The sequence below is a fragment of the Rhea americana genome, unplaced genomic scaffold, assembly GCF_003343005.1.
Source record: "Rhea americana isolate MKP2758 unplaced genomic scaffold, rheAme1 scaffold_36, whole genome shotgun sequence".
In the NCBI taxonomy this organism is placed as follows: Eukaryota; Metazoa; Chordata; class Aves; order Rheiformes; family Rheidae; genus Rhea; species Rhea americana.
The window spans coordinates 2,263,410-2,275,352 of NW_028186490.1; the positions used below are offsets into that span (position 1 = coordinate 2,263,410).

Below are 11,943 nucleotides of genomic sequence, written 5' to 3' on the forward strand. Positions count from 1 at the left end.
GAATGCCACCTACTTGTCTGACTTCTAAAGCTTTAAAAATCTAAAATCTGTACTGAAGAAGATGTTTTTATTTAAGATCTGATAGTTCTTTGCTTTATATCAGGACTGTAGTGGATGTGCCAGTGCTCTGCTATTAGGTTAGTCTTTATCTATGCTTAATGCTCTATTTCATAATAGAAAGCTGTTTTCTACCTCATCAGCATGGAATTGAGCTGTATTTCTATGTCTTGTTACATTTCTGGGTTGGTAACTTGCTTTCTTGTCCAGTTAACTGCCATCTTCAGTTCTATTATTGACAATTACCCTGCTTGTTACTTCCTGACACTTTGTGTGTTCTGTTCCTGTGCATATGCCATACTAAAACTGGAAATTGTTCTGGCAGAGTGGCTTAAGAGCCTACAATTAGCGTTTTGCAAGTATTTACAGTAGTCGACTAGAAAAACATTTTTTTCTCTCTGTTGCTGTAGTGATGTTTAATGTTGAACTTTCACTTCATAAACTGCTGTTTTCTTCCTTCCTCTTAGTAGACAGTCAACAGTGTAACCAAATATCTGTGTATGTCAACTTGTACTTGGTTCTATATTCATCCATTTTTTTTTTTTTACCAACTTACTTTCACAGGTGGTTGTGCAAAAGGATATAAACTGTAGGAAGATTGTTTTTATGTAATTATTTCCTAAAATAAAATACTGTTTGTTGGATTGTAGATTTGTAATTGTTAGAAGGGAAAAGTTGATTTCGAGTCATATGGAGAAGCTGAAAGCAAATCCACGGATCAATGAAGTAGATCCTGAAAGTTTGAGATGGACTCCTTTGTTGGTTTCTAATGCTGCAGTTTCCGAAGAAGAGAGAGAAGCTGAAAAAGAGGTAATAGCAGACACTTTATTCTGAATTTCCTTTTCTTTGGATCTTACTACTCCTTAGTATTCAATAGTAGGCTGCCTTAAACAGAGCAGTTTGAACTTTTACCACTGTTTAGAGATGGAGGAAACTGATATTGTAATGCAGAATTTTTGGATGCTGTGCAGCAAGACATGATAACTTTTGAGAGATGAATATGAAAACTTAAAAACATGAATCACTTGCCATAGAGCTGTGTTTATCACTCTTGAAGTAGCTGAGGAGCATGTAATCAGATCAAATTTGGTGCAGAGCTCAGGGGCTGCAGTGTGAATCGATTCTTTGTGTTATGAACTTGCTCAAAGTGATCCATGTCAGTGGGCATGTAATGTACTGCTAAAGGACTTGAATCAATTCGCTGCATCATTAATAGTGCTAAATATCCCATGAAATGCAATCTTCTTTGGTTTGTTATCCTAACTGTTGTAAAGGAGCTACCAGATGATTCAGCTGAAATGTTGTTGCTAGGTTAGCCAGCAGTGCTAATCAGGGTTGACTTATTGTAGCTTTTTAGCTGAACGTAAAGGATATGGCTAAGTAAATGCTGTTTCAGTGACCCATTATTTTAACCTCAACCCTTCAGGCTGAGCGTCTGATGGAACAAGCTAGCTGCTGGGAAAAGGAAGAGCAAGAAATATTCTCCACAAGAACTAATAGTAGGCAATCACCTGCAAAAGTACAATCTAAAAATAAGTACTTGCGATCTCCAGAAAGTGTGGCAGTGGTGGGGGAGCGAGGGCAATCCACAGAACAATCTAAAGAAAGCAGCGAGGAGGATGGAGGGGATGAGAATCAGCAAAGTTCGCCTCCCCGGCTGACAAAGCCACAGTCGCTGGCCATAAAAAGAAAGGTGTGTTACTTCAGTAGTTAAAGTTGTTGAGATCTGATTTCAATCAAGTCATTATCATCCAAACTGGTATCTGTTTTGTTTACAAGCATTAGAATGTTTTGATTTTTTCCTAAATTGTGTTTTTTTCCCCTTTCTTCCAATTCTTTTTACTTCTGGATTTTTCTCAATGCTGTAAAACATGGGTGGTACTAAAAGTCAGGTTTTTTTTCTTAATTTTTAAACTAGTGACTGCCCTCTGCTGCTTAGTGTTGGTATTGGTTCAATATTTTAATGATTGTTCTTTCTCTCATTTTAAGAAGAGTCAAACCTGTTGTGGGGTTTGTCCTCTATAGTTCATATAGGAAGTCCTTTATGGAAGTACCTTCTCCTTTTCTCTCCTTTCCCCAACAAGTGCCATTAGCAACAAAGCTCTCGTCACACATACTCTTATTTTATAGAGATTTAAATGTTAAATTCTGGTTACTCAGGTGATTGTAATTCTTCATTTGGTTAAAAATTAACTATTTGAATAGTTAAATTTAGTAAACTAAGCATCCCAAAATTTTAGAGTGCTTGTTGCAGTATATGTGTTTAGGTATCTTTTGAAAATTAGGGAATTGGATAGTCCCTTTTAAGTTTTCTCATCTAAAGAAAGCAAAAAGGGACTATATTTCTACTATTAAGCATTTATCTCCCTCACAGATTTAAACTGTTGAACACTTTTTCTTTCCCCTCACCCATACATTAGTCAACTGCAGGATTCTTCAGTGTATGCTAAGACCCATGTGACGCTTGAAATGTATTTTCTTTGCTGTTGCCTATTTTTTTTTAATATACATGCTTATCTTGAAAATAGCAGGAACCAGAAATGTAGAAGAATAAATTTTTTCTGGTACTTGTGAAAGTTGGAGAATCTACAGAGAAGAATTTGTGAAATATAATTTATGTAACCCCACTATGAATATTATATGACAAAGTAGAAGGAGAAACTGCTGCAGTATTGCTGCAGAGATTTCTATTCTTAATTTTCACCTACAGAATAATTGGATTTGTGTGTTTATACATGCACCCTCCTATTTTAGTTGTTTATACATAAGATAGATTTTATTGGTGGATTCTGTGTATACTTGAATTTGATGCAAGGTAAACTTTTTGGATGACTAAAGAGATTGTGAACTCCCTTTACCAAAGTGGATATGTGCTTTATGCGCTGAGTCATCTAATAAGCAAAAACACAGGAAGATCTATATTTGTGGAATTATTTTTCAGAGACCTTTCTTACTGAAAAAGAAAAGAGGCCGTAAACGCAGAAGGATTAATAGCAGTGTTACAACAGAGACAATTTCCGAAACAACAGAGGTGTTAAATGAGCCATTTGATAACTCAGATGAAGAGCGTTCCATGCCACAGTTGGAACCTACCTGTGAAATGGATGGGGAAGACGATGACTTGAAGCCTGTGATTAGAAAAGCTTTTGAGTATCAACCTGCGCAGCAGAAACATGAGGAGGAGGAGGAAGAGCAGAATAAGGAGGAGAAAGACATCCGTTGTTACAGGAGCGATGAAAATTGTCCAAGTAAGCTGAAAATACTCTTATCTACGCAAAATTAATTTGTCATGTTGCTCTCAAAGGAAGTATTTATTTCTGTCACAAACTTGGAAGTTTTTAACCACTTCTGTCTGGCTTTTTTAGTCTTAAAATTTTAAGATCAAAATAACACATGCTTTTAATAGTGCCTTCTCCTTACAAATGCTACATGGGCATTCGTCCCATGTAGTTTGTTTGTTATGTGACAGCTTCAGGTTTTTTTGATCTGCTTTTATAGTGTTCACTTCTTTTGTCCCTACCCCATTAATAATATGATCTATTTTTCATATTCATGAGAGAACAGACATGGTTTTTCAGTCTGAAACACTGTCTTGTCCTGTTAGCAAAAGCAACTTTTATGTGCCTGCAGCTGGGCACTTCAAACTCAACAGGGCAGAGATATCACTGGGATATTGTCTAATATTGTTCTTGTATTCTTTATCGGTTATCTGAGCAAAAAGCGAGATTTAACTTGCACAAATATCTCTTTATTCCATATTGTTGGTAACTCAGTGGAATGTGTGTAGTTTCTGATGGGGGAATAGTATATCCTCTTCTATATTCAGCACTGCTGTCCCTATTTTCTCCCAATAGAGAAAGAGCAAGAATTTTTAATTGTGTTCTTACTTAGTTTGATTTCACGGATATTTACTGATAGAATAGCTAATGAATGGTTAGAAAAAACAGTAGTGAGACATTCTGAAAGTATGCTTATCCCTTGACCTCCTGTGTCTCAGATACATTTGTAAGTTTTAAGTTCAGAATGAATGACTGGATTCTGAGGTCTAAATATTTTTTGGAAACCAGTGGGTACTTCTCTAGAGTTCTCATGATTGGGCAGAAAGTTTAATTTTTGTGTTTTTCCCAAGTTAAAGGATTATCCATGGATTCCTGTTTTAAATAGCTTTTGTGCTGGTTTAACAGCCTTGCTTAAGAATGTTGATACTGCCACAAACCAGTGCACAGGTACTTTAGAGTATTACCACCTATTCCTGCTTCTCAATAGAAATGAATTAAACTGGTAAATTCAGTGTTGTAACTGTCCCCACAGTCAGGTTTGTACTGCTTTAACTAAACTGATAGAGTGTATTTGTCCATGGACAAATCATACCATGTTAATTGACTGTAGGAATGTTGTAACACTATAGTGTGAGAGAGAATTTGGTAAAGGAGTATTGCTGACACCATTACACTCCAAAATGCAGCCTGTCACATCTTGAGAATAAACTTTCTGCCTTTCTGGTGTGATGTGGGAGAGAGAATAGGAGAGGAGTGAGTGTGTATAGCACTTTTTTATTGCTGATAGAGCTTATCAGAACAGTAGATTAATCTATGTTTAATTTCCATTTGGTGCTCTTGTGTTTAATTTCGGTCTTTTGACCTTTATCATGTGTTGTGAGTTTTTGCACAATATGCTGTCTAAGAAAAGTGATTAAAATAACATACCTACCTTTTTTTCAGAGTTGGTGCTAAAACATATACATGATTACTCCAACTTGTAATCAAAAATCCTCAAATGTGAGATTCTAGGCAGCCGTGTTTTTAATGTAAAAAAAAGATAAATATTCATTAGATTCATGTTCATGGAAAGTAATGGTATACCTCCATTCTAAATCCAAAGAGGAGTAATAAAATTTTTGGACAATGTTTGTTTTAATTTGCATGTCTTCTGACTTGCATGTCTTCTGACTTGACCCTTCATGATTGTTTTAGTGTGTAAATGGTTCTGATGGTCCCTGTTAAAAGGAACTACACAGGAAGCACTTTACCTATCTGTGCACGTATGTTTGAGCAATAGACATTGTCTTCCTATTTTGTTTTGAGATCTGTTTATAACTGTTGTTCTAGAGTTTTGTAATGCGTTTTGGGTTTATAAATTACTTTAAGATTGGTTAATTTGTGCAAGTTAAGACTTCTTTCCTTTTTTTTTTTTTTTTTTTTTTTTTTCTCTATTCATTACCTCCCGAAGATAATACAGAGGATGTAGCTGTATTGGAAGAAAACACTAAAGACAATCTTGAACCTTTGAAGTGTAAGCAGGGCTGGCCAAAAGGAGTTAAGCGTGGTTCATCTAAATGGAGACAAAACAAAGAGAGAAAACCTGGCTTTAAACTTAATTTGTACACTCCACCTGAAACTCCTATGGAGCCTGACTATCAAGTGCTGGTGGAAGAACAACAGGAAGTAGCTGAAGACAAACCCTGCCCAGTTCCTGCTGTTGCAGAGGAAGAGATTAAAGAGCCTGTTGAAGTATTACAGCCACGAGAGGATGAGGCAAAAGACCTAGAACCTGAACCTCTGCATCCACCTAGTGAACCCTTTGAAAAACAAGAAAATGATATGGTGGAAGCTGGAGAAGAAGGAAGGAATGTAGAAGATGGTGGAATCAAGTCAAAGGATCAAGAAAGAGACAAACCAGAAGATGTTTTTTTGCAAAAAGAAGAGTCCAGGCATTTGGATGATCATGAGGAGGAGGAGGAGGAAGAGGAAGAACCTTCTCACAATGAGGATCATGATGCAGATGATGAAGATGATAGCCACATGGGTCCAACAGAAGTGGAGAAAGAGGAATTGCCTGGTGAAGCTTTCAAAGAAATGCTGGAGACACAACAGTCTTTTTTAGACGTAAATGTTCAAACTAGTAATTCGAATCGGGAGAACTTAATGGATTGCAGTGTTGACCTTGCAGCTGATGAGAGTGGAAGTGACCAGAAAGAGCTTGCTGCAGATTCAGACCCAGTGCCTGAATCTGATGATGATCATACAGATAACAATCAGGACCAAAAAGCTGGTGAAGAATTGCATTCCGATTTCAAGGAGGAGAGTACTGAGACCATGGAGATTGATTCAGAGACAGTTCAAGCAGTGCAGTCTCTAACCCAAGAAACAAGTGAACACGATGCGTTTCAGGATTGTGCAGAGACTCAGGAGGCGTGCAGAAGTTTGCAGAATTATACCCATACCGACCAAAGTCCCCAAATGACCTCGCTAGATGATTGCCCACAATCTGGCCACAGTAGCCCGGTTTCATCTGTACACTCTCATCACAGCCAGTCAGTTCGTTCTGTTAATAGTCCAAATGTTGCTCCGTTAGAGAATAGCTATGCTCAGATTAGCCCAGATCAAAGTGCCATTTCTGTGCCATCTCTGCAGAACATGGAGACCAGCCCAATGATGGATGTTCCCTCTGTTTCTGATCATTCACAACAAGTTGTGGATAGTGGGTTTAGCGATTTAGGGAGCATCGAGAGCACAACAGAAAATTATGAAAACCCAAGCAGTTATGATTCTACAATGGGTAGTAGTATCTGTGGAAACAGCTCTTCACAAAACAGTTGCTCATACAGTAGCCTTACATCTAGTAATCTAACACAGAGTAGCTGTGCAGTGACGCAACAGATGTCGAATATTAACGGAAGCTGCAGTATGATGCAACAGACTAACATCAATTCTCCTTCTACCTGTAATGTAAAATCTCCTCAAGGTTGTGTTGTTGAAAGGCCTCCAAGCAGCAACCAACAGTTATCTCAGTGCAGCATGGCTGCTAATTTCACACCACCTATGCAGTTAACTGAAATCCCTGAGACTGGCAATGCCAACCTTGGATTATATGAAAGAATGGGTCAAAGCGAATTTGGAGCGGGGCATTACTCGCAGCCATCTGCCACCTTCAGCCTTGCCAAACTGCAACAGTTAACTAACACGCTTATGGATCATTCTTTGCCTTACAGCCATTCAGCTGCTGTAACTTCCTATGCAAACAGTGCCTCTTTGTCCACCCCCTTAAGTAACACAGGGCTTGTTCAGCTTTCTCAGTCTCCACATGCTGTTCCTGGAGGACCCCAAGCACAGGCTACCATGACCCCTCCCCCCAATCTTACTCCTCCTCCTATGAATTTGCCACCTCCCCTTTTACAGCGTAATATGACGTCGTCAAATATTGGAATATCCCACACCCAAAGACTGCAGACTCAGATGGCCAGCAAAGGTCATGTTTCAGTAAGAACCAAATCCACGCCTCTGCCACCTGCTGCAGCAGCCCATCAGCCACAGATTTACGGGCGTGCTTCGCAGACTGTGGCCATGCAAGGGCCTGCGCGGACCTTAACGATGCAGCGTGGTATGAACATGAGTGTGAATTTGATGCCAGCCCCAGCTTATAATGTCAATTCGGTGAACATGAATATGAATACCCTTAATGCTATGAATGGATATAGTATGTCCCAGCCCATGATGAATAGTGGATATCACAGTAATCATGGGTATATGAATCAAACACCCCAGTACCCTATGCAGATGCAGATGGGGATGATGGGAACTCAGCCATATGCACAGCAAACAATGCAGACAGCACCCCACAGTAACATGATGTACACTCCTCCAGGGCATCATAGCTACATGAATACAGGCATGTCTAAACAGTCTCTTAATGGATCCTACATGAGAAGGTAGGCCCTCTGGAGAGATGAACTACCAAACTGGCAAATTGAATTGATCTGCACAAATATCTTTTGGAGAGTGATTTCAAAATGATTTCAAAACCAGCAATTGGTGTGAATGCAAAAACATTTGTTGGCACCATTTAAAAGCTGTATGCAGCAGAAAGCCTTATACAAGTTTTTCTTTTTTTCTTTTTCTTATTTCCTGTTTTTTTTTCCCCTTAAAAACTTTTGTGGGATCTTTTTTTTTCTGTATTTGTTTGGGGGGGGATTAGGTTGTTTTCCATTCTTTTTTGTTTATTGAGTTTGAAGTTCCCTGGAAAGGAAGAACTCTTTCTATGAACTGCAATTACACAGCAGCTGATGGTTCAGAGCCATTTTATGTGCCTGCTCCCATTAAAAATGTGGATAAATAGACTCCAAAACTACCAGACAGTACTGGATCCTGAGCTTTTCTCTCTTCTTTCCCCACATGTAAATGCCTTTTAGCAGTTCTTTTATTGTATCTTTTTTTTCTGAAGGTGACACTTCCGCATGCCGCTAATGTCTTTGTTAGTGACAGTGCATTTTGTAGTACTGTACAAGTGTTGTGCTTAACAGTAAGCCATTTCTTAATTTTTTTGCCTTGATTAGGTTACCCTAGTTTGAGGGTAAAAAAAAAAGAAAAAAAAAAACAACAAAAAACCAGAACTATATTTTTGTTAATTATGAAACTTGTAAAAAATAATAAAAAAGCTGAAAAAGCTATTCACATTTTGGTTAGTTCAAAGGATTTTATTGCTGTACGTTTGGTGTAAAGTTGAGACTCTTTTCCATTTTTTTGGTGACCAGTTTCTTTGGGGCTGGGGTAGGGAAAAAGGCAGCTTTCTGTTTTATAAATACTGATTATTTTTTTGTTGTTGTTGATTGAAGCATATCTCAGTGTTTATTTGTCAAGTTTTGAAACATTTTCATATATGTCAAATACTTGGCAGGATTTAAAAAAAGTAGTGAATTTGGTGTAAAGTTGCTATTTTATGGAAATGCCTCTAACTTTACATTTTCATTCCACCTGTAGATTTTTCTATCTTTATAAAATATTGGAGTTATTTTTTAAGGGAAAAAAAATAGAGCAGTAGCGTGTGAATAGCTCAAACTAAGCTTACAAATCGCATGTAAAAAGGCAAAAGTTATTTGTGTCTGTTTATATTGCTTCCTTTTTTGTAGCCTTTGTACCTGTACAGAGTGACTGTAAGGGCCGAACAGAAGAGGCTTGATACATGTAAAAATAGAACCCAGTGACACTCTTGTATTTATGTTATCTTTTTAGTCAGTCGGTCACTTAAAAAAAAAAAAACAACAACAAAAAACAAGAAACAAAACTAAAAACCGTAAAGACAAAACCCCTAAGCTGTACATTTTAACATAAAATAAATTATGATGAGCCATTTTTAGCCTCTTGTGTCTTGTCATAGTTTGATGTTGCATGGGGAATTACCTCCTGAAATAGTGTTTGTTACAGCTCTCACGTGCTTGATCTAAAGCCCATTAAAGTTAATGGGGTTTGGATTAGGGTGTTAGAGCTTAAATGTAGGTTACTCATAATCGCATACACCTTGTGAAAATAAAGAGTATCTAAGATTATTTTTTTAAATAGTCTTAATAAAAATATTGAATAAATACATATTGATTACATTACAATGTTGTGAATATTTAATGTATGAAACTTTTTTCCTATAGAAAGTGTTCACGTATAAGAGGTTATGTGGTGGTAATGACCATGATGTTTGGACTGTATCTTAATGATGGAAACTATAAAGTTTTCTTCCTTCTGGCTGTTGCTGGGTTCCAAGATGATGATAAATTCTGTGTTGAACCTCCCCCAGAATTCTGTGCACATGTATACATGCACGTATGTGTTCGTGTGTGTGTGTATATATATGTGTGTGTATATATATATATGTATATGAACACTTAAAATCTAGCAGTAGGAGGGCTGTAAAAATCAAGAAGGTTCTGTAGATTGAGTTCTTAAGTAAGTGCACCAAACTAAAATCAAGTGCACATAAATTGACATCAGAAAAGGATCTTGTGAGAATTTTTCAAGATTCTTTTAAAGTGAATGTTGCCATTGATTTACCCCTCTGCACCACTGGCATTACAGGAAGGTTGCTAGCTAAAGTGAGAGAATCAGTCATCTTAACTTAAAATGCTATTTTTCCCATGCCAATATATAAAGCAGTTTTATAGGTGGTACTCTAAATGTTTGAAAGTCAGGAATATGTATATTTTTTAAAAAAGTACGCTTTCTTGCCGTATCAAGGAATTAGTCCTTCAGATTCACATATGTAACTTGTTAAATTTGAAAAGGATGGGGCAGCAGTCTGAACTGTGGATCTGAAAGGGGGCTGGAGTTACTGTTTGAGTTGTAATTTGGAGTAGCTTGTATTTTAGGAGTGCACTTTCAGGAGCACTATCAAAAATGATGTGGTAAAGACCTATGACTATCTTTTTTTCCTCCTCCTTCCTTTTAAGTGTCTCTTTTTTTTGGAATTAAAACTATGTATTTTGGGTCTCTTAATGGCCTGTATGGAAGCCACGTATATAGGTCACATCTTCTGTTGTGAAGCACCGGAAGCACTAGGGTGTGCATTGTTCAGATGTTGCTACAGGGCTTGTGGTGTGGGGAGGGGAATTTGTAAGAATGTACAAGGCAGGATTTTAGCTACCATAACCTTAGTTGAATCACTTAAAAGTAGTTCTTCCCCTGCTCCCYCCCCCCCCCCCCATCTACTAAATAAGAATAAATGAGCTTAAGTCATGTTTAGGCCTTCATGTAGTACGTGCAGAAACATTGGAATACATGTTTCTCTCAAGTTGCTTTTGAGATATTACTTTTGTGATGTTTTTTCATCTTTATGCTAGAGTGGCCACTCTTAGCTTCTAAGTAGCTTGGAATTGTCCTTTGGAAAGCATAGGTAATTTTCTCTGTTGCTGTGTCAGCGTTGGCACATGCCAATTTCCTAAATTGCTAGGCAGTATTTTGCTTCCTGTCAGTAGTGGGGAGACTTGTGTTTGGACATTCTGTCAGTCTCTACTAAAAGCAGCTGCACATGAGGACACTTAATTTTTCCTGTATATTTGCACTGGTGTCAGACTGCAAAAGAAACACCTATCTCCAGGCCCCAGAAAAGCTTATTAAGATACAGTTCTGTGTATAAATTAGCTACTATAGCTCTTCCAGCTATAGCAGTCGAAGTATCATGCAGGGTTAAAAAAAAAAAATCAGGTAGATTTTTGTTGTTTATCAGTAGATCATTTGGTAAAGAGCTCCTGCCTGTAAGGCTGAATGAAAGACCATAACCACGTGTCTCAAATACAGATTTGTCGAGATGCAAGGCTTGGAAGGCTGTTGCATGTGAAGGTTGTGAACTAAGTTACAGTAGGTAGTGAGATACTCTAAAGAGGTGAGTTTGAAGGTCTTCAGAAGTAGACAGAAAAAGATGCGGGACCCCTTCCAAGGTTTACAGATTCTTTCACTCCACGTGGTGACTCTTTGTTTCTTTTTGAAGTAGTGAATAGCTTCTCTGAGTTTCCTGACTTCTGTTTTGATGGCCCATGTGAAAGATTTATTTTCATACAAGCCCCAGAGTTTGTGAATCCCAGTCATGAATATTGGTCACATCATGAAATCTAACTTTTTTTTTTTTTTAAAGTTGCCTAGTTTGTATTTTTTGTCTTCTGCTGTTTGAGAATTTTGAGATAGGATACTGCTTTTGACTTCTTATTTGCATTTATATTATGGGTGCCTGCAGCCTTGGTTACAGTGTTACTTTTTGAGGATAAATAATCTATTGTTTTGCTCTGAAAGGAAGTGAAGGAATAGGAAAGCCTTCACACTAGAGAGGCTAGGCTGATAAAGAACTGTTAACATCTAGGAAAAGTATTTTTAAGTTGTGCTTAGCTCCATTTAGTTTGCAGAATACACTCATTTCTTAGCAGCACATTTTTGCCCTGTGTTCACATTTAAAGTGTCTAAAGAATTCTGCAGTTCTGTTACAACCAACTTGCAAAGTGTTTGCCATCTGGTAAAGACAGAGAGAACTCTCTTGTACTCCATATGGTTAGCTAGCTTCTCTCATGCATTGAGGCCAAAAGTGACTCTTACCTGGTACTTTGAATTAGCAGAATTCCAAGGGGAGGTTAAT

The 11,943-nt window shown here is 37.7% G+C and overlaps 1 protein-coding gene across 7 annotated transcripts in view; it reads left to right on the top strand.

The window, feature by feature from the left end:
• KAT6B (lysine acetyltransferase 6B) overlaps positions 1 to 9,430 on the top strand; it is a 122,665-nt gene extending 113,235 nt beyond the window's left edge. For 6 of the 7 annotated variants that reach the window (XM_085312274.1, XM_085312275.1, XM_085312272.1 and 3 more), the window contains exons 14-17: positions 708 to 867; positions 1,484 to 1,750; positions 2,999 to 3,305; positions 5,287 to 9,430. In XM_085312274.1, the coding sequence (XP_085168400.1) occupies positions 708 to 867; positions 1,484 to 1,750; positions 2,999 to 3,305; positions 5,287 to 7,769 (3,217 nt within the window). In that variant the 3' untranslated portion in view covers positions 7,770 to 9,430. The remainder of the gene's footprint in view (positions 1 to 707; positions 868 to 1,483; positions 1,751 to 2,998; positions 3,306 to 5,286) is intronic. The other variant, XM_085312277.1, reaches the window with a different exon arrangement.
• Positions 9,431 to 11,943: the final 2,513 nt, after the last annotated feature.